General features: G+C 34.9%; 1 protein-coding gene across 8 annotated transcripts in view; it reads right to left on the minus strand.

Annotated features, from left to right (window-relative positions):
* NAALADL2 (N-acetylated alpha-linked acidic dipeptidase like 2) overlaps nucleotides 1-24,288 on the minus strand; it is a 1,538,215-nt gene that overhangs the window by 408,510 nt on the left and 1,105,417 nt on the right. For all 8 annotated transcript variants that reach the window (XM_082624729.1, XM_082624727.1, XM_082624728.1 and 5 more), the window contains one exon: nucleotides 10,558-10,701. In XM_082624729.1, the coding sequence (XP_082480855.1) occupies nucleotides 10,558-10,701 (144 nt within the window). The remainder of the gene's footprint in view (nucleotides 1-10,557; nucleotides 10,702-24,288) is intronic.

The following is a 24,288-nucleotide window of genomic DNA, read 5'->3' on the forward strand; positions in this document are numbered from 1 at the left end:
ACTTCTAAAATTAGAAAATCCTGGGGAACCTTTAGATGCAGTTTATTATTCGAAAAGTCGGTGCATGTGTATGTGTGTATGTATTCTTACTTTAAGATAACATTTCCAGCTCACATTTACCAAATATTTTCTGTCTTTCATGTTCCATAGTTGGATGGAAGCTTGAAATTTTATATGTGAAGTTCAAAAGATTTCAAGATGACAAAAATGTGTTCCACTCAGAGAACATTTGTATTCAAATAGGGTGAGGAGTGTCAGAGCTAAGATACATAAAAGCAGCTGCCTCTCTCCAGTCCTTAATTTCATAATGTGCAGAAATTATGTTCTAGTGATAATTCTGTCTTGCATTTTTGTTGCCATCATGAAGGATCAACTGATTCTGTCATCTTTTTCCCCAATAGCTAACAAAGCTTCATCTCCACCTGCACTATAAACTTACCCAGTATCTAGGAAAAATTCCAACCTTCTTTAGAGAGATTTGAGGACTAACAATTGCTGCTAATTCTTGAGTCCCAGCTGCAATAATTAAGCATTTGTTGCTTTCCTGACTTCAGAATAGAACTTCTAGGATTGGGACTCTGAATTATTTTCTATTTTTTCAATTTTATTGCACCCCAGGGACAGGAATCTGCTCTAGAATCACAGATTTGATGACTGGGCTTTTGTAGTCTGCTCACATCTTTCCTAAATGCCAACTGCTTGCCTAACTATCTGAGTATAAAATTTCTGGATTATATATCATCATAATTTTTATAGCTTTCTGGGTACTCCATTTTTCCACATGGGATCTCCCTATTGCCAAAGGTGTTTCTGAACAAACACTGGTGACTGGACATCATATGTTCTAGACTAAGGGTCTTATTTTCTTATTTTAAATATTTATCAATTGATACTGCATACACTGACCAATCAGAATGGATTGGCAGCAAATAACTAGAATGTCCACAGCAATGTATACAAACAGATATCAGACCTGCCCCAGATACCATGTTCTTCCTGCCATGTTGGAATTTTCTCAGAAATTACATTTTACTATATCCTCCAGTGAATTTAACCTTATGCAAGGGGGTAATTCTAGTCTTAAGACCCAACTCTGTCTACTATGCCCCACTTCACCTGAGTCAATGGGGCATGCCCTACCATGTCCTGGATACTGACAAAAACATCAGCTACAAGAATATGTCCTTAAAAAAGTTTATCCTCTAATTACATAATGAGTTTTCTATGATAAATCTTTAGAATTAATTTCAAGTTTACAGGAAATACAAGGATTAGAAGAATTAGTTGAATAAAAATCACAAGAAGCATCCTACAAATCTAGACAATAAGACATGCAGGATCAGTGACTTGGTCCCACAGACAAGTGAGTGTCAAAAGAGGAAAAGAGGATCATACTGCATTAGAAGAAATACAATTTTTAGGCCTCAACCGGATATTGGTTTGGATAAACCCACTGTACAAGACTATGGTGATTACTAAAATTTAGTATAGTCTGTGTATTAAAAATGATTAAGTTTATTATCATGAAAAAGTGGTGATAATTAAACAATTTTCAAAATAATATGTATAGTATGATCTCATTTTGGCTATATATATACATTTATATCTAAATCTATAGGAATTTATATCAAGGTGTTCAAAGCAGTAATTACTGGGTGTAAAAAAATGTGTTCTACACTGAATTGTGTCCCTTAAAATTCATATGTTGAAGTCCTCAACTCCAGTCTGGCTTATTTGAAGACAGGGCCTTTAAGAAGGTAATTAAAGTTAAAATAGATCTTAAGAATGGTACTCTAATCTGATAGGACTGGTGGCCTTATAAAAAGAGGGACAGACAGAACAGACCTGTAACTCTCTCTGTGTGTACATAGAGAAAGGGCCATGTGAGGACTTGGAGAGAAGGCAGTCGTCTGTAAGCCAGAAAGAGAGCTCTCACCAGAAGGCTAATTTTCTGGCACTTTGAGTCTCTCACTTCTCAGCTCCAGAATTGTGAGAAAATAAATGTCTGCTGTCTAATGCATCCAGTCTGTGGTAACTTACTATGAAAGCCTAAAATGACTGACACAGAATGTATTGATTTATTTTCATATTTTTGCTTATCTCTTTTCTAACTCAATGTGTAGTAACCATTTTTATAATAACAGAAATTACACTTAAAAAAAGTAAAAATATGCATGCATACTCCCTAAATATGCTGTAGTACTGTAAAATTTTCGTTCTGAAAAAGTGAGACAAGCAAACAGATACTGAACAAAAACCATTTGCTTGGTCAGTTTTACCACATACTTTTCATCAATAGTAGCTAACCCCTCTTTAGTGAACACATATACGCAGAAAAATTCATGTGTGTGTGTACTCTTGGGAGCTTGCATGTATTTGGAAAAACAAGTAAAATTTAACTAAATATTATTCTTTTAAACTAGTAAGATTATCTAAATAATAAGATATTTTGAGGAGTGTGAACCTGAGAACAAAAATAGCTTTTACCTTCTTTGTGTCCCTTATAAGAGTGTATCAACAGTAACACAATAATAGTGGGGGACTTTAACACCTCACTTACACAAATGGACAGATCAACCAAACAGAAAATTAATAAGGAAACACAAGGTTTAAATGACTAAGTAGCCCAGAGAGATTTAATTGATATTTATAGGACATTCCATCCCAAAACAACAGATTACACTTTTTTCTCAAGTGAACATGGAACATTCTCCAGGATAGATCGCATTCTGGGTCACAAAACAAGCCTCAGTAAATTTAAGAAAATTGAAATCATATCGAGCATCTTTTCTGACCACAATGCTATGACATTAGAAATCAATTACAGGAAAAAAAATGTAAAAAACACAAACATATGGGGGTTAAACATTATGTTACTAAATACCCAAGAGATCACTGAAGAAATCAAAGAGGAAATCAAAAAAACACATAGAGACAAATGACAATGAAAAAATGATGATCCAAAACCTATGGGATGCAGCAAAAGCAGTTCTAAGAGGGAAGTTTATAGCAATAAAATCCTGCCTCAAGAAACAAGAAAAATCTCAAATAATCTAACCTTATACCTAAAGGAACTAGAGAAAGAAGAACAAACAAAACCCAAAGTTAGCAGAAGGAAAGAAATAATAAAGATCAGAGCAGAAATAAATGAAATAGAAACAAAGAAAACAATAGCAAAGATCAATAAAACTAAAAGCTGGTTCTTTGAGAAGATAAACAAAATTGGTAAACCATTAGGCAGATTCATCAAGAAAAAAAGGGAGAAGACTCAAATCAATAAAATTAGAAATGAAAAAGGAGAAGTTACAACAGACACCGCAGAAATACAAACCATCCTAAGAGACTACTACAAGCAACTCTATGCCAATAAAATGGACAACCTGGAAGGAATGGACAAATACTTAAAAAGGTATAACCTTCCAAGACTGAACCAGGAAGAAATAGAAAATATGAACAGACCAATCACAAGTAATGAAATTGAAACTGTGATTAAAATCTTCCAACAAACAAAAGTCCAGGACCAGATGGCTTCACAGGTGAATTCTATCAAACATTTAGAGAAGAGGTAACACCCATCCTTCTCAAACTTTTCCAAAAAACTGCAGAGTAAAGGACACTCCCAAACTCATTCTATGATGCCACCGTCACCCTGATACCAAAACCAGACAAAGATACTACAAAAAAAAAAGAAAATTACAGACCAATATCACTGATGCATATAGATGCAAAAATCCGCAACAAAATCAAGCAAACAGAATCCAACAACACATTAAAAGGATCATACACCATGATCAAGTGGGATTTATCCCAGGGATGCAAGGATTCTTCAATATATGCAAATCAATCAATGTGATACATCATATTAACATACTGAAGAATAAAAACCATATGATCATCTTAATAGATGCAGAAAAAGCTTTTGACAAAATTCAACACCCATTTATGATAAAAACTCTCCAGAAAGTGGGCATAGAGGGAACCTCCCTCAACATAATAAAGGCCATATATGACAAAGTAAAAAGATATATAAAATAAGAGGAAAACATAATATATGTTACAAAGAAGAAACCCAAATCAGGGTGAAAAATGTAAGCATAAATACCTTAGTAATCACATTAAGTGGATTAGATGCTCCAGTTAAAAGATGATCAGATTGTAGGTAAAATGAAAATTATTTGTTATCAAGAAGACATGTTAAAATATAAAGATACAGAAAGGGTGAAAGTAAAAAAAAAAAAAAAAAAAAAAAAGATATAGCATAAAGACACTAACCAAAAAAAAAAGAAAAAGAAAAAGCTAATGTAGTTAAATTAGAATCAGGTCAAATCAAATTTAAGACAGGCATTATAGATATAAAGATCACTTCATCTGATAAGTGTTTCAACTAACCAGGAAGATTTTATATATTTGAATTTATAAACATCTAAGAAATGAACTCAAAATACATAAATCAAAAATTAAGGGCCTCCCTGGTGGCGCAGTGGTTGAGAGTCCGCCTGCCAATGCAGGGGATACGGGTTCGTGCCCTGGTCTGGGAGGATCCCATATGCCGCGGAGCGGCTGGGCCCGTGAGCCATGGCCGCTGGGCCTGCGCATCCGGAGCCTGTGCTCCGCAACGGGAGAGGCCACAACAGTGAGAGGCCCGCATACCGCAAAAAAAAAAAAAAAAAAAAAAAAAAAAAAAAAAAAATTAATAGAACAAGATAAAATAAACAAATAGATAGTTATAGTAGGAGATTTTAGCACTAAAAATAAGATACAGAATATTTGAATGCCCTGACTAAGGTACTTGGTCTAAATGGATACATATAAAACTCTACACCTGACAACTACACAGTACACATTCTTTTTAAATTCTCATGGGACACTTATCAAATCCTGGGCTATAAAGAAAACCTGAAAGAATTGAAATCATACAGAAATAAAGTCGAAACAGTACATTCTAATGAATATCCAAGTTGTTTATCTCTTCCTCAGAAGAGTATGATATCCCGATACCAAATATCATATAACTGCCTAAAGCATAGCAGAGAGTAAGGGTATTTCCAACTGGAGTAGAACTCCAAAGGGCTCTTTATGGAGGAGATGGCACTTGCACAGAGCTTTAGAGTATACTGGGGTTTTACAACTTGCAAGACATATTTGGATAATACTAATTAGAATAATAGGAAGAAATTGTGGCTACATGAAGGGAATAGCAAGATATAGAACCAGAAAGGCATTCAGGAATCTCTGGCAGTTTCTAGGATAGTAAATGACAATGGTCATCCATTATGAAAAAATGATCCTCAAAATATAAAGATAAGGTACACTCTGATAGATTTATACATAAACTACAAAATTTAGTTGGAGCTTCTATAATTTGGAAAGAGTACAGTTACTTAAGAAACGATGTGATAAGAATGTAAGAAACTGTAAAAAATTGCTGAGAAACATTAAAAATTGGAAAATACTTGTTAAAGTAATTTTGCTTCATATTGTGTATTTCAGATTGTCTCTAGGTCTTCCAGCAAACAAACAAACAAAACTCTAGACTGGATCTAAGCTGAATCATTTCCTAAAATCAAAACCGTCAAGACAGAAAACTGGAAACCTGAGAAGTTCTGGTGAATGACATCTGTGTCACCCTCTGTAAACCCAACCTGTACTCCCCGGGAAACAGAGAATTGACTGTACTTTCTGTGGATTTTGGATAATAGGTTTCCCACCTGTGTTCACTCTGTTTAAGACCCTTGATGAACAGACCTTCAAAGTGATTTCTAAAGCTTTTTTTTCCTTTTGTCTGAGGACTGCAGACTGGCAGCTCATGAAGGCTGATCTTTAGTTCTACAGAGTACTCTGTTATCGGCTTCCTGCTCAGACTCCTAGGTTCACTGTGCAACTGGAAGCTTGAAGAGCCATAAAATTGGGGTGTCATCAATGCCATTTAGTGATTCCTAATATCTAGCTTGCATCTGTCACAAGACCTATCAGTCTTTCCTACAGTAGTCTAGCTCACTGACTTTTTTTTAAAAAAGAGTGGCCATCATATCAACATGAATGCTATATAGAAGTTATCTGAGTACATTACATTTTTCCTCATGTTATTCTGGATATTTCCCTCCATGTTGATGACTAGAAGTTATTAAAGCTCAACCTACTCTAAAACAAGTCTTCAATTCTCTGAATTTTTAAAAAATCTACTGGGGAATTCTCTTTTACAAAGCTTCTAAAAGCCAAGCCACAGCATATAGCATATCACATCCATACCACTCCATTATCTACTTAAGACAGACAGACACACACACACATATATCTTAAGACATTCTTTTACCATAATAGCACAATGTACTCCTGGCTCTTTTCACATACACCAACACTGAGGCTACTCTGAACAGGATGGTTAGTCTCATATGTAACAAAAAACAATGCTGGATTTAACCTGTACTAACATTTCTTGTTAGTGGATATTTCCTTAAAAGCTGATATGTATTATTTGCCAACAAATTTTAGAATAACCACACTTTGTCGATAATATGTTGAATACTTCTTTTTACATTTCTGTTCAAAAAATGAAAATAATGCATACTTTCAAGTGGCTGTTAACAAATTAGAAATATAGATCTTCAAAATTCATTTGAAATATGTGAAAATTATAAAAATTATCAGAGAGCATTATATTACTCTGATAAAAAAATTTTGAACAAAGAACATATATAATTGTGAATAGGGAAATAGTAGTTATATATAGCTATGTATATATATATCCATTTGAAGATATATGATCCAAATTTACTTATGTGAAAACTTATCACTAATGACACTAAATTTTATGCATCATAGTAAGTCATTTTTTTCTATTTATCAAAAGTAATTCAAACATATTAAAATATTTCTTTAAGCACAATTCATTAATATTTTTCACCCTAAATTACATTAACAGATTTTATACTTTCTCATCTCATTTTTTCACTATAGTTATGGTTTTTAACAAGCTCAGATTGATATCTGAAAATTCACATTTCCATGTATTGATTGACTCTTAAGGACAAAGATTGACAATATATAATCAACGGGTAAGACCTACAAAAGTCATGGAAAATTAAATGGTGTCAATATCCAATTGTCTAATCAATGCAAAAACTCTGTGTATATTGGGGCAAGAAACTTTTCTCCTGCTTCCTTTTCTATTCCTCATACAATTTTCTTAGTTCTTGAGGACTTGCCCTACAAATACCATCCTCTTCAATTCACTTAGCTGAGTCTATTTCATGCATATAGATATTTAATTATTTTGTTTAGTGTGGTTTTACAGTATCAGTTGTGTAGCTTTTGTTTGCAAGTAACTGAAAATCGAACATAAGTTGACAAAAAAAAAAAGAAAGGAAATGTACTGTCTCATATATATGGCTAATTCAGTAGATTGGGCTTTTAGACAAGGCTTTATTTAAGCATCAAATGATGTGGACAAGAGTCAGTCTCTCTCTCACACTCTCTCTCTCCACATTATTCACCTACCCCTTCCTTGTATTGGTTCCATTTTCAGGTATTATACTTTCAAGGTCCCAGAAAGGCTACTGAAAGATCCCAGGGCTATATGCTTTCCTGTTCAGCTCTACTGTTAAAGTTAGCCATTATTCAAAGTCCAGAAGTTGAATCACGTCTCTGTTTAGCCAAACTTACATCATCCTTGAACCAACCATCATCCCATGGTTGATGTGGTATGCTGATAGACTCAAGCCAATCAGGATCTACTTCTACAGCTTAAGATATGGTCAAACCTACTCATACTATATTGCTAGGAAATGTTGGCAACAGTTCAAAAAGGGGAAGGGGCAAATGGATGCTGAAAAAGAAAGCATGGCAGGCAAACTCCACCACATTTCTGTCTGGACTCTAGAGAATTCTGTTTAAGTGTATATAAAGGGTTAAATGAGTTAGATAAATAATTAGTTGATTTGCACACACACACACACACACACACACACACACATATATATATATATATATATATATTTTTTTTTTTTGCTGTACGCGGGCCTCTCACTGTAGTGGCCTCTCCCATTGTGGAGCACAGGCTCCAGATGCACAGGCTTAGCGTCCATGGCTCACGGGCCCAGCCGCTCCATGGCACGCGGGATCTTCCCGGACCGGGGCACGAACCCGTGTCCCCTGCATCGACAGGCAGAATCTCAACCACTGTGCCACCAGGGAAGCCCTGCACACATATTTTGAATGCACTCCTGTCCAAACTTTTGAGTGAAGATTTTCCTACATTAAAACTCAAGACTAGGGCATCCCTGGTGGCGCAGTGGTTGAGAGTCCTCCTGCCGATGCAGGGGACACAGGTTTGTGCCCCAGTCCAGGAAGATCCCACGTGCCGCGGAGCGGCTGGGCCCATGAGCCATGGCCACTGAGCCTGCGCCTGGAGCCTGTGCTCCGCAATGGGAGAGGCCACAGCAGTGAGAGACCCGCATACCGAAAACAAAACAAAACAAAACAAAATATAACTCAAGACTATACTTATAAAATTCAAGTCAGATGTAATTATAATAAGCTTTACATTACTTTTTTTTAATCCATAAACTACAAGTGTTGCTCTTATTGCTCAAAAATATAACACATCATTCTGTATCCTTTTCATGTCCCATCCCGATACAGATCATAGTGAGCAACTAATGCATTTATGTGTTTCTTAGAAAACTTAAAAGTTAATCATCTTTTATGTATCATGAGTACTGTTGTCTAAAACACTGGGGTTAAGGGTCATTTATCCTACATGTAAGATCAGGTTAAATGTAATAACTCACTGAGACTGCTCAATAGGCGTTTGGGAAATCAAAAGGTAATATTCCATAGTAAAAAAATTGATGAAAGAAGGATCCATTACAATGTGAAATATCTTGATTGAAATATATCTCTGTCTGAAAATTTCTAAAACCAATAATAATCGCTGCACCCATGAGGAAAACTTGATATGGCATAACTGCTTAGAAAGCAGGCCTAGCTTGTTGCTTCTTTAACACTGGAGTTACAAACAGGTTTCAGAATATATCTCAATTTTTCCTCTAAACTTCATACATGTTGCTAACTTAGTGCAGAGAGAAATATAGCTGGAGAATGCCATTTTGCTTAGTTGTGCCCTTATTATGCAGACATTTAACATATTTGGGGGAAATTGATCTAGTTATTTGATAAGGATGATACTTGCTAACATAACATTTTACAGTATAGAAAAATACTCACTTAAACGTCCTAATTTGATTCTCAGAACAACATAAGATACTAGAAGGTAGGATATCCTTCTGTAGACACAGACACAGAAAGCTTCCCACAGGGAGGTGATATATGAGCAGTCATGGAGCTGACATGGACTGTCAACTCACTGAGGGCAGGGCAGTGGCTGAACATATTAGAGGCTGTAAATGTTTACTGAATAAATCAATCAGTTAATTAATCTGGACTTAAATCTGGTCTTTTCAATGTTCAGTGCTTTTCTTATAAGTAAACTATTATTATAGTGTTATTTACATATTTTAACAAATAGAGCTCATTATCAAATTGTGGGGCTCAGGAATAGAAGACAGAAAAAACTAAGCAAAAGAAAAAGCTCCTCAAGAGCTTCTTCTTTCCTGCTTTGAGGACGCAGGTTTAACCCTGTTTTCTATAGTTCCTACTATGTTCAATCAAAAATCAGTTGAGGCTCTCAAGCTACAGAACTCTGAAAAGCCTATGTCTCTAACAAAGGGCAATTCTGAATGTACTCAGGTGTTTTTTTGTTTGTTTGTTTGTTTTGGGTTTTTTTAGGCCTTTTTCAAAACATATTTTTTATGCTTTTGGTGTCAGGAGAAAACAGATGAGATAAAACATGGTAGCTGAGCCTTTGGGTCTGGACACAAAAACAGAGCCCTCAAGTTGACTTTCACAGCAACGTGATACAAATTTAACAATATGTAAGGAGAGTCTCTTCTTTAGAGGTCTAATGCTGAGGCTGGAAGTAGAAATAAGACACAGCCCCGGATTTTCACCACACCACAGTAGCTGAATAAGTTGAGTTTTATCCTTTGTGGTCCAACAAGGCCTGACAAACTGCACTGCAGTACAAGAAGCATCCCTCGGGCAATGATGCGTAAAGACAGAGGGATTTTTTAGTCAACAGCAGGAATTAGGCTCTAATGCTTTCTACTAAAAGACTTCATACGCCAGATAGCTGACTGCTATCCACTGAATCTTGGCAGGCAACAAGATTGCTGAAGCTTAAACTGAGAAGCTGTGTTAAACAGATTTTCATGAATGTATAAAATGCTTTATTCGTAAAGCTGCTTTTCTTTGTTACAGTTCAAAATGCTTTTCCTCTTTTTTTAATCTCTCAGCTTGGTCAACTCTCAGTCTTTATCAAAATTACTTTCGAAAATGTCCTTTTAAGAGCCAGAGAAGAGAAATAAATGCTCACCTCAACAAAAATAAATGTTTTTTTTTTTTAAAGAATAATCCGAAAAATGTCAATCAAAGAGATTAATAATGATCATGGGCCTTATAAAAACTAGACGACACACAGAAAGACATTAAGTACTTTACCATTATTTGGAAGTTCTAGAGGGCTACAGGCACTGTGTGTGATTCTATCTTTCGGTGAAGAGATGAGTTTTGCAACGAGAGATGCTGAGATGGGCTGCACTAGTAGAGAGGTGAGGTTTGATCGGTTTTGTCTAAAGCTTCCATCTGTATTGAAAAGAGAAAGAAAGAGAATCCTTAGTAAACAGCAGTTAAAAACACTTGAAGAGCAGGTTTGTCTGTAATACGTCTTTAAATGATGAGCAGTAAGTTTATTTCAGCTCATTTTTTTGTTTATTCCTTGGTTATACTCTGTCTACTTATTAAAAATGATTTGAGATACTTCATAATAAAAATTCAGTCCAAATACTATTAAGTATCCTAGTCAATGATGGCAGGTCGTACACAGGCATTTACTTCCATTCTCCACTGAAATGACAACAAAGAGATAAAAAGCATCAATCCACAGGGGCCAAGAGAATAGGAGACACATTAGCAATAAGATTCTATCAATAGAAGCATGAAAGCAGATGAATAAGTGTCAACTGATGTGACAGACCAAGGAGAGCAAAACCTAAGCCAGCAGAGGGGGGAAGCTGAAAAGCAATGCAGTTTGTACCACAGAACCCAGAAACTCTTGAGAACTGGTAACACCAACTACCTATTAAAATAGGGGTAATGGAGGGGCTGGAAACAGGAGAGTTTGATGAAATTCGGATTGTGAGGGTGGTCTCTCCTCCTGAACCCCTCACTCACCCAGTCAACATGAACAGTGCCCGGTCCTCCCTCCCTCCAGCAGAGACTGAAAGTGGGACACTGAACAGGGAGACACGAGACACAGTGAAGGGTGATTCGTACTTTAAATGGGACGGTGTTATGATTGCTGAGACCCTTCAGATGCCTTACTTTTGTGGTGCCCAGAATCCTTCCTTCCAGGTTGGGCACTAGATAATTCACTTGTGGTAAATAGGACCAGGGCAATGGAGAATATAGAAAAATACTGAAAATCTGGAAGTCTACCAATAAAATAACTCCCTCAAAACATCCTACATTGACACTTATCAGTCAATACATCTCACCACATACAGAACTTCCAATGAACTTATGCTGCCATTCTTAAGTAGGAGCTCTCAGCCAAGGCCAAACCTAGAAAGGTACACAAGCAGCAGACCTAGTGAGGATAAGAAGAGGATGTCAGGAAGGGGGTCTCCAGAAAAACAAAAATCATGGGAATACCAGATGTGTCTTAATGTTCTGAGAACATATTCACAGTAAGATCAGAGAATTAGCATTTGAAGAGGTTCGAGATATACAGAAGAATGAGAAATCTATAAAATGAGACAACTATTAGTTTCAAAGGGAGCAAAAATTTTCTCGAGAAAAATGCAATCATCATACATTGTGAAAAATATTCACATATAGTAATATAAATAATGACTTTTTAATACAAAAATGGATATTATTCTTTAGGAAAAAAGAGAAAAGGGCAAACGTCAGGGATGAAGGTACATGGAAACTTATGAAGGAAAATTAAATCTTTATTTTTCACAGTGGTAAGTCAATATAATGAATACAATTGAAAAATGTATTCAGCTCTTAAACATACTATTGGGAGGCAGAGACATAAATATGAAAAGTAGGTAACAACTACAAATGTTGAAAGCAACTAAGTGCTTGCCTTTGGGACAGACAAAGGGGAGAGAAACACAGGGAAGGATGGGAGAAAAAAGATGACACATTTTTATAAATAAAGCTTTATAGAAATATCTATTTATATTCATCTATAACTTTGAAAAAATAAAAATTAAATGAAAATAAGAAGAGAAACAACTATGGTAACACAAGAGAAAAATTACACAAGTACTCTGGGTAAGAGATTGGAGAGAATAAATTCTGCATAAGGAAAGAACTAAAAAATATATGCTTATTTGGTTTATATATTTATACTGACTCAGAAAAAGAAATACACAATGGAATGACTATCAGGCAGCCAATAATACTTGAGAATACAGAGCTATATTTTTCAGACCTTTATTAGGGAAAATAATTGCCACAGGTTTTCTCAGAATTTAATTTGGTAGAACTGCATGGGGTGCAGAACTCTACAATACTGGTATACAGGCTCCAGGAGAAAGATTATACATGAGAAAATATGTTACGGAAGCATTTCCTTAATTTATCATCAGGAAAACCACAAGGCTAAAATGTGGTATTTAGCTTGGGCCTATGGCAGTCACAGAAGTCATGGCTTTGAAGAAAAAGTAATGAGATTTAAGTTTAGGATCAATTTTGTTGTATAAACACAGAGCTGGTCTCATAATTTAGAAGCCCTTTTTATATGGATATACAACTGTGCATTTTGACCATAACATAGTTCATTTGACCCTAGTGTAGTCCATAACCATTTTCGTTCGTGTCATAGTACCAAGACTGGCAATATAATTTGCAAGGCCCAGAGCAAAATGACAATGTGGGGCCTCTTGTTCAAACAGTAGGAAGGATTTCAATATGGCAATAGCAGGGAAATGAATCAGGTGTGGGCGCTTTTGAGGGTGGATTGCACACCCGTGAATCGGGCCCTGCATGGTTCACACAGAAGATGATAGCAGCCAAGCAGCCAGCTGAGGTCAACTGAAAGGGACTTTCAGACCACAAGGAAGTTGCTGTCCTGAGTTACTGTTTCTCCAGGCTGCACCCGGGGCCATGGTGATTAATATCTCAAGGCACAGACATTATACCTCACTCAGCACGCCAGCTGGGAGGTCCTGATATAGCCGTCTCACTCTGGTTCTCCCAGCATGTATTTTCTCCCTCAGCCATTACCTTTGAAATTTATAGTGTACACAGGACAATGAGATAGTATTTATGAGAAATGTACAGTCTGTTATTTTGCAGTTTTCATGGACATTAGGTGCTAACTTGCTGCCAACACAAAATGAAACATCTTAAAATGCTGCATGATTTCACCACTCTTCAGTTCAGATACTGAACTTGCCGTTCAAGGCCCTTCACCATCTCAGACCTTATATTTCCAACATTATTTCCTACCATTCCTCTCCACATATCTTATGCTAAATCTTAAGCTATCCCCCTACATATTCTGTGATTTATACCTCCATGTTTTTACGTAAGCCATTCCTCCCACTTTACTTGCTCTTCTCATGTATCTCATGTCTGAACTACATATTTCCTTTAAAGCCCAACTCATTTTTCACAAGAAACTTTCTCTGACACCTTCAGCTCTATGTGATATATCTGCACCTTTTTTTTTTCAGTGCTTGCCATTTCTAATTAACATTATCGTTATGTAAAAACATTTTGGTTTTCCCCTCTAAACTCCTTAAAGAAAAGGACCAAGTCTTCTACATCACTGCATGACACACAATGCTCAACACATTGCCAGGATCATAACAGGAGCTCCATAATTAATGGGAGAAAGAAAGAAAAGAAAAGAAAAGAGAAAAGAAAAGAAAGAAAGAAAGAAAGGGGGGAGAAAGAAAGAAAGAAAGAAAGAAAGAAAAGAAAAGAAAAGAAAAGGAAGAGAGAGAGGGAGGGAGGGAAGATGGATTAACAATTTCTTGAAAAATAGTTTAACGTCTCTGTCTTACCAGTTTTCTGAATGCCTAGAAAATGGAGCAGGGTTACAACTGAACAAAAATTAGAATTCTATTAATCCTATGCTTGCTGAACATTAGTGCTCTCTCCCCAGCTAACTACTCTCAAAACCTTCAAAACCCATTCATCCCAATCAACTCACTAATGAACATTGCTCTAAAATTACCTTTGCCTGGGTAAAAAAAAAAAGTATATAAATAAAATTATCTTTGAGATATATTTAAAGTTAATAAAAAATCAATAACTTCATTTTTTTTTTCTCCAGAATGCCACTATGGAGAACAGTATGGAGGTTCCTTAAAAAACTACAAATAGAACTACCATATGACCCAGCAATCCCACTACTGGACATATACCCTGAGAAAGCCATAATTCAAAAAGAGTCATGTACCAAAATGTTCACTGCAGCTCTATTTACAATAGCCCAGAGATGGAAACAACCTAAGTGTCCATCATCGGATGAATGGATAAAGAAGATGTGGCACATATATACAATGGAATATTACTCAGCCATAAAAAGAAATGAAATTGAGCTATTTGTAATGAGGTGGATGGACCTAGAGCCTGTCATACAGAGTGAAGTAAGTCAGAAAGAGAAAGACAAATACCGAATGCTAACACATATATATGGAATTTAAGAAAAAAAAATGTCATGAAGAACCTAGGGGTAAGGCAGGAATAAAGACACAGACCTACTAGAGAATAGACTTGAGAATATGGGGAGGGGGAAGGGTAAGCTGTGACAAAGTGGGAGAGTGGCATGGACATATATACACTACCAAACGTAAAATAGATAACTAGTGGGAAGCAGCCACATAGCACAGGGACATCAGTTCGGTGCTTTGTGACCACCTAGATAGAGGGGTGGGATAGGGATGGTGGGAGGGAGGGAGACACAAGAGGGAAGAGATATGGGAACATATGTATATATATAACTGATTCACTTTGTTATAAAGTAGAAACTAACACACCATTGTAATGCAATTATAATCCAATAAAGATGTAAAAAAAAAGCATCTGAAACAATGCATTTAAAAGTTAAATGTGATTGAACCCTAAACAGTAATTGAACATACCAAAATCTTTGATTTTTTGTACTGCATGACTAGTAGACTTGCATTCATTTTGAAATATCTGAAGTAAGTGGTTCATTAATTTTTCACCTTCAGCTTAATGGAAATTTGACAAACAGTTCACTTCTAAGAGCAGATACTAAAAGCAGGACTTTACAGGATGCAAACACTAAATTGTAGACAAAAGTTATTTTAAAAAACTCATTTATTGAAGAATTGATAGAATTTCATTTTCTTACATGATTAAGAGACTTTGAATAAAAGCAAATACATGTACCATTTTTATTCAGTTATATTTTAAAGCATTTATAAACTATAAGAACCCATTAGATATGAGCTGAAAATCAGGTGGATTATGTACCTTGATGCAAACGGTACCATCCAGAAAATATTTGACATTATATTTTAGCATTTTAACTTTTAGATTATATCATTTATATCACAGCTTGTACATTGTGTAGGCTCTATAAAGACTGACACTAAGTTTTATTTTAGTGGATAGCTAGTTCTCTCTTCACTTTATGAACTCTTTGTAATCTAGATAAGGATCCAAATCAATCCATCCCATTCAATAATCCAATCCTCAGTACAATGCCACATGCATACAGTAGAAAGAACAAACTGGATATATATACAGAGTCCCAAAATTGACTCCATCACTGACTCACTGTTTGAAAAGTAACTTATAAATAATTTCACTATGAGAAGACTGACATCCCATCTACTATACCTGAACAACCAAGGTAACACTGAAGGGTCTTCATTATGTGATTGACTGAAATAAAAATAATACATTAGCTCAGAGGCCTAGACCCTGAACCACAGTGGCTGAAATTGAGAAGAAATGAGATTAAAAATAAGTAAAATGGTTTCTTATTGTACATATGTAATAGGATTTCATTATGCTTTTTCAAATCATTGGTGCCCGCTTCAAGCCCATCTGAATATAAAGAAAACATGTTAGGGGCTTTCCTGGTGGCACAGTGGTTGAGAATCTGCCTGCCAATGCAGGGGACACGGTTTCGAGCCCTGGTCTGGGAAGATCCCACATGCCGCGGATCAACTAGCCCCGTGAGCCACAATTACTGAGCCTGTGCGTCTGGAGCCTGTGCTCCGCAATAAGAGAGGCCGCGATAGTGAGAGGCCCGCGCACTGCGATGAGGAGTGGCCCCCACTTGCCACAACTAGAGAAAGCCTTCGTACATAAACGAAGAGCCAACACAGCCATAAATTAAAAATAAATAAATTAATTAATTAAAAAAAAAGAAAACATGTTAGCTGCCAGCATTTTTTGTGTGGCGAGATGGAATTCTTTTAAAATCAACTGAAATGTTAGTGTATAAAGCAATGCCAATTACCCAAGGAGTATCAGGAAAGATAAACCTTCAGAGACCAGAAATCTTAGACACTGGGATCCTCAGAATTAAGGCACTGAGAGGAGGGATAAGGTAAAGAATGTGCTGGTAAATAGAACAATAAGGGCCTTGTATGGCTCAGTGATGAGAATGTGCCACCTTTGGGGAGGACAGCACGATTTCCAAATTGAGGTGTGTAACTCGGCCCTCGGCACCTGACTCTGTGTGTGTGTGTGTGTGAACATAAGATCAGTGCTACATAATGTAACCATAGACCCTACAGATCCTTCCTATTCAGTGTGTAGTTCTTGGACAAGCAGCAGGGGCAAGTCTCATTAGAAATGCAGAATCTCAGGCCCCAACCCAGCCCTTCTGAATCAGAATCTGTAGCCTAACAAGATCCCCAGGTGACTCATGTGCACATTACATGAGCAATGGCCTAAACCATTATATATATTTCTGTAGCATAATTGATATAATTTTCATAGCAAAGAAGATATAAAAAGTGGAATGAAGAGGATGAAGAATAGTAGACTACGTTTGCTCACCTTACCCCAATGAAGGATGACAGAGCCTTTGACTATATTAATAAACTCCAAATCAGCGGTTTTTTTAGAGGGTCTCCTTCAAAATGGGTAACAGGTCTGTGCATATGCTGTCACTAAATAGCAAGCTTAAATTGGACTGAGAGCATTTCTTTTTGGTTCTGCTCTTTTCTCAAAGATAAATTTGTTGATTTAAAGATCAAAATTACATTTACAACATTTTATTTCAGTCATGAATAAATATTACAGTCTCTAACTGATTTGAATTTCTTTTCTACATTTTCAGCTATTCTAATTCATTATAGTAAGAGACTGACAAACCTAAAGTGTAAATACTTCCCATTTGCCAGAGAACCAAGCAATCAAAGAGCTTAAAAAGTAGAGATTTAAAAAATACATTTTGTGCTGCACTTTTATGAAAAAGACTCAAATATCAAAAGAACAAGCTGATATCAGCAATGTTATCCCAGAATATTTGATTTGACTTTCTCCAGAGGACTGCCACTTTGACAGAAATCAGACCATTAAATAATCGGCATGAGTGTTTTTTCACTTTTATGTTAGCTTACTAAATTTAGTTATTTCCCTGAAATGACCAGCACACTAAATTGGCTAGTCATTTTGTTATCCTTGTAAATACAGCTGATCCTTTATTATTTCAGTGTCTCATAACCTGCTGGTTATATCACCATCTTCCTTCAAACTAGTCAAGTTCAGCACTGTGTTGTTCTGATTTTTATTAAAAATGAAATACATAACATTTAAATATGCTTTGTGCTACTCAGTCTTCTCAGAGCTTGTCCAGGCTCTCTATGTGTATACATATATACATACATACACAAACATACATGTATACACATACACACATGTATAATTATTTTTAAGGATACAGGATTTTTATTACTGACAGCTTTTCTCATAATTAAAATGAAAATTACTATTTCATGAGTTTACATCATATTTCTTGCCTTCTCTCAAACTAACACAAATTGTAGGTCTAAAAGCTGGCTAATGCCAGTTTACCCAGCTCTTAGATGTCGCTTACTCTGGGAAGCTTGGTCCTCATATGTGTCCCCACGTAAGTCCTTGCTTATACACTTAGTAAACTTGCTCTGCTCTAATTTCCTTTTCACTTTCTGCTCACTGGCCAGAGTATAGTATAGTCCTCTTGAGGGCTCATTCACTGGTCTGTTGCCACGGCTTAGTACACTTCATAGTAAAAGGGAGGGCACAATGAATATTTTTTGAATGAATGATCACATCAGTATTCAAGTGAGTAACTCAGTTTTGTCTAATCATAAGCCTAAAACTCATGACTTATGACACAATCACAAAATGCTAAACATGAAGACAGATGGTCTCGTCTCCTCATTTCCCTGGTCCTCTCTCAAGCTAAAGAGCCCTACCACGTTCCCTAGTAAACATCATAATATTTAAATATTTAATTAACTTTTAATAAAAATAATTTAAATAGCTTCAGCTGATGCATTATAAAAGGTCATATTTAGTTTTACATTAAAAAGAATAGAAAGTAACATACTCATTTATAAAGCAGTATCTGTATATTCTGACTTTAAAAGAGCATACAAATTATGTAGAGTCAACTGTATTTTTAAAAAGTAGTATATAAGAAAAGTCTTTGTTAATAATAATTGATTAATTTATATTAATAATTGTTAATTTAATTTGAGCTCTACCTTTCCAATACCTTTATTCAAAGGTACTGATCACAGATATGACACAGGCTCAGAAAAAGCTAGAAAAGCTTTCCCATCACTAAAAATATTTTTCCTTTAGGTTTAGACATATAAACTCAAGATTTATTTTTTTACTTTTATTTTTTTTTAAACTCAAGATTTATATCAGTAAAATGAAATTATTTGGGGTACAGGAAACTAAAATATAAATTACCATTATTCTCTCCCCTGAAACAAATACACTTTGTCATCTGTGTATCTGTGGTTATGCAGCCTTGGAATTTGTTCTAGACTTGGCAAACGTTTAATTAAAGAAGAATTTGTATTATATTGAAAAGTTTTGATTAATGTGCAGTTAAGCAAGGTGCTAGGCTTCTTTTGGTCATTATACAGGACATAAGCATAGTATTTATATTGTTAGCTGAAATCTGGCGTGTCCTATAATTGAATTATTATTACAGAATTATGAGAATATATTTTTATAAATAATTTGTTTTTTAATGGCTTTAAAACACATTGATATAACTATGTCAAAGTCCATTGCTATGTTTCAGGTAGATGGTGGTCATCATTAACAACATGTTTTCTGAAGATATTTTTGTAATATGATCATTTTTACTCAAAAAATAGGACTTCCTTTGCCATAGGGTTTTACATCACTGAATTTATATTTATAAATTTGTCATTTTAAGTAAAACTGTAGATGTACCATGGCAGTGATAATATTCAGATACTGACAAATGTTTTCCTTATTTTATTTCAGAAGAATAAGTGGTTACATGAGAACTGATTACCTATTCCACATAACTCTAAATATTTCTATTCTTTTGTATTCATCATTTGTCTACTCCAAAACTATTTCATTCCCTAAAGCATTCTAAGAACATGAACATTTGGAAATAAACTACAAACTGTATCATAAGAAAAACAAACTAACAGACAGACAAAATATTTAGTCTGTTCTTACTTAGAGGAGAGTAGTCTAGATTCATAACTGGAATAATTGGCCATCTGCACATTACATGTAATATAAGCAAAGCAATCCTCTTCAGAGGCATTCCCCCAAGAAATTTACCATTTCAGACTTGAAGCCTGTGAACATTGGAATGATTTGCAAAGTTTCTTGTTTTAGAAAAAGTACAGTTTGCAAAGACAGAAGATAAACTATGTAGATGTGTTTTGTCTGTTTTTTGGTTGCTGTGAAAGTATGAAGCCATTAATTTACAATAAAATTCTTCTTACCAGATTGTAATGAGAACACATTATTTTATGAGACTGATTAGATGAACAGGCAGAAAACCAGTGCATTATTTCTGGATTAACTTAGTTTTTAGATGTTTTCTGATAGTAAAAATGGAAAAAAAAAAAACCCTTGTTCTTCTGATATAGATGTTAGATTAAATGAGCTATCTATATGAAGAGCTTCCCAGCTTTTCCTGGCTTCCTGTGTATTTTCTGTTGTTGAAATGCAAATACTGACACAACAAAGGGACAATGGTCTGGATTCCAGAGACCAAAATCTGCTCCTTACTCTGCCTCTAATTGGGAAATGAGTGGGAGAAATTTTTCACCTCATTTACAGCCTTAAACTCATCCTATATATAATGTCTAAGGATTACCATTTCTAAGATTTTGATTCTAAACTTGTCCATGAGCGATTGTTTAAATAAGCTAATAGTTTCCTCTCCAAACTGTGTTTCAGAATAACATATAGAATTTTATAATCCTGATATGAATTTAATAAAAATCTTTCTCATCTTTATGTTGAAAGAACTTCTTTGTATTTACATGGTTACATCTAAATTTTAGGTAACGATTCCACTGTAATTACAGAAAAGTTCCTCATATTTGGAATGGGTAATATGAAAGATTTCAATCAATTCTCTTCCTGACTTATTATTTTTCTTAAAAAAATATTAAAATTATTTTTACTATTAATCACACAAAGAATTATGACTTGAAAAATTTCCTTCTATTATCTTGCTGTAGTGGTAGTGTGTCTTCAGAGAAGATACACCTGGAAGAATAAGATGGAGGTTTTTAAACATGTGCCATGGAAAAAATTCCATCAGCTGATAAGCCACAGATTGATCATCAAGAACTGTGTGTACATGGAACTCAAGTCAGAAATATTCTATTATTAATTCTTCCTCTGAATTTATGTATATGAGAATTTTCTTACAGAAGTCCTATAACTTGAATGTAATTTAATCAAATTGTTTTGGATGTACATTTTCTCAAAGTATTTTACAAAGTGGAACCTAAATTCACATCCAAAAAAAAAAAAAAAAGACTAAGATAATGCTTTGCCTATTTTCTTACTAAGGTAATATTTTTTAGTGTATTGAAATGTTATCTCACTAAATAATGTCTTCTTTGAAGTCACACACAGGCTGTAATGGCACAGTGAGAGACACAGTATAGCACTAATGGTCCAGTTAATAAGCTAGGGTGTTTTTAAAGATAGGAATGATGTCTCTGTTAGTTCTTGTATGTAGGACTTCAAACAGCACCAAGCACAGTTACATTTTAAAAGTTTTCCATGATAATGGCGCTTAAACAAACGTGATTCATAGAATAATAATCTCTATTTCTCTTATGCGGCTGATAGGGAAATTTACTAATTCTTAATTATCTGAATAGAATACATTAATGTCTTCTTATTACAAAAACAAGAACATTGCAAATAAAGCTAAAGGTCATTCTGATCATGCCCCACATTTCAGCCCTCCATACCACCACCACCAACATATTTTAAACTTTATATTATTTTCATATATACAAAATTTTAAATAACTATGTATTATTATTTCCTTTTCTTTTACTTAAGTGATATTGTAATATAATTATCACCGTGGTATTTCTTTTCACTCAACAAACATTCCTTAAAGATATTTTTCATGTAAGTTTGCAGAGATCTATTTTATTCTTTTTGGGTACTGCATAGAATTCCATAATTATAACATTTTTAAAATTTATTTGGTCAATTCTAAATTTTGCTACTGCAATCAAAGTCTTCGTGAATATACTTGTACATTAATCCACTTGTACATGTGTGAGGGCTTCTGCAAGGCTACTACAGAAAAGCAGATTCAGGGTAAGAGGATATATAAATTTTTAATTTTAATACACCCTGGTATGATGTCCTGCAAATTGGCTATACATATTTTCATTGCAATTAGCACTATAGAGTAGAACTCATATTCCCTATCCTCCCCAAACCTTCTAAGCAAAAGAAACCACATATGTGAAAGCCTCGAATTATGAAATAACGTGGTGTATTTGAAGAAGCAAGATGTCAAGCATGACTGGAGCGATGTAAAAGAAGGTCACAAAAGCATGAAAAATATTAGGGCATGAAAAAGGTCTTGTCTTTAAGAGCAATGTAATCAATTAAGTGACTGTACTCCCCAGGGTATTTGTGAAAAACTGAGAACACTGAAAAATACAGAAATGCATAAGGAAAGATAATAAATATAATACATATACATCCATATTTTTATGACCCACAAATCTTCTCTACCACCTCCAGTCCTACTGCCCTCTCTCCATCCCTCTCTGAAAGGGACCAATATCATGAACTTGGTTTGGTTAAGCTCATTCAATACGTGCTCTGTATTTTAATGTCACCCTAAGCAATCAAAACAGTTAGATTTCAAAACAAGTTGAGTGGGTAAAAGTCAAATGTAAGTATGTATGCATTTGTGTGTGTGTGTGTATACACACACACATAGTTATGCATATTTTAAAGGATAACAGCAACACTAAATGTTTTATATATAATAGAAGAGCATGGCATAATCAGACTTGGGGCTTTGAAAGCTCATTAATAATTTATCAGAGAATGAATTGGAAGTTGTAAGAGAGGACACAGTGAGATCAGTTAGCAGGCAGCTGCAGTTGGCCAGATGAGAATTAATATTGGCTTTGACCAGGGCAGAGACAGTGAAGATGGAGAAAAACAGAAAGATTTAGAACTTATTGTAGGATGTAGAACTTCTAAGACTATTTGAAAAGATACAAGAATTGAAAGAGAAGTAGGAGTCTAGGAAACTTCTGGATTGAGAGTGCCGGTCAACTTCTCCTCACCCTCCACATGTTTAGTTAACTCTGGGCTGAACTCCTCCACCCCACTTAACCCCCTCCTCCCCCGTGCACACACAACCGTCCACTCAGGTATTTCTCTGTCTTTCTGCCCCAGTATAAATTTTCTGAACTGAGAAGAGATTTTATTTTGTTGGATGACAAGCAATAGTAGTTGTTCTAGGGACTGGGCATTTTGCTCTTATGAAATGGAATGAAGTCTGAAATCTTTGAGAAAATGCATACTTTTATATTGCTGTAATTCATTTTTCATTTCAGTATTATAATACAGAGAATTTTTCTTGTTTTTTCAAAAAAACACTTTTCTTGAACATCTCTTTTACTCTAGCTATATGCTAAAGGTACAGACATGACACTGAAGTCAAGCTACAAGCCATCATGGATACTATGATCAAGTAACCAGGCAGTTTCTGGAAGAGTAAGATGCAAAATAGGGTTGGAAATCATGGGGATGTTAGAAATATTCTATATATAAACATTGCTAATGATTACACAGCTATAATCATGAAACGTTTAGCAATCTTTAAAATTCAGATTAGTGTCCTTTATGCTCTTCCTTATATGCACGATTTAAAAAAAAAAGTGAAAAAGATTGGGTCAGAAAAGAAATGCTTCACATAAACACACACAAACAGTTAATATGTAAATGTGAAAGAGATTACAAGTCCGCATCTCTACAACTTTCATCCTATAAATACAAGAATTTATATAATACTGTATAAGAATATACAATAACATGAGGAACATTAAACAATATTTGGGTATAGATGAGAGAAAATTGAATTACTTGAATGTTTTCCTACTTGAGATGTGTGGTATAAAAGTAGACAAATTCAGAAAATATGTCTACTGAAAAAGGCTAAAGAAATGATAATCATTCTGAAAAGCATGAAATCTAATATTTTTAAGAATATGAGATGTACATCAAACAGAATGATGAGCCATTCAAAGCCAGAAACAAAATCATTTCAAGTAACAAATACCAAGTAAATTCTTACCTTCCAGTGTTGTGAAAACATACTAGTGTTGCCCTGGAAGTTTAGCAACATGTTTTATAATTTTCTTGCCTTAAAGTAATGTATATATAGGGTATGTATCTGCCTCAGATCAGCAATTACAGCAGTATATGGAGAAAAGAGAGTGGATCATTTAATAAGTGTATCAGTGTTTCAGAAAGAATGTAAGGAAAGAAATTCATTAATCTTTACAACTTTTTTTCATTTTCTATTTCCATAAATGCAGGGTATTCAGGGTGCTTAAGTGTTGGAAGCACAAATACCTTTACAATATGTTATGTGAGAATCAATCCCAAAAAACTACTTGATATAATTTCTTTCATCTTTGTTGTTACTTTTTAAAAATAGGT

This window comes from Mesoplodon mirus (assembly GCF_964341445.2).
Source record: "Mesoplodon mirus genome assembly, chromosome: 6".
Taxonomy (NCBI): domain Eukaryota; kingdom Metazoa; phylum Chordata; class Mammalia; order Artiodactyla; family Ziphiidae; genus Mesoplodon; species Mesoplodon mirus.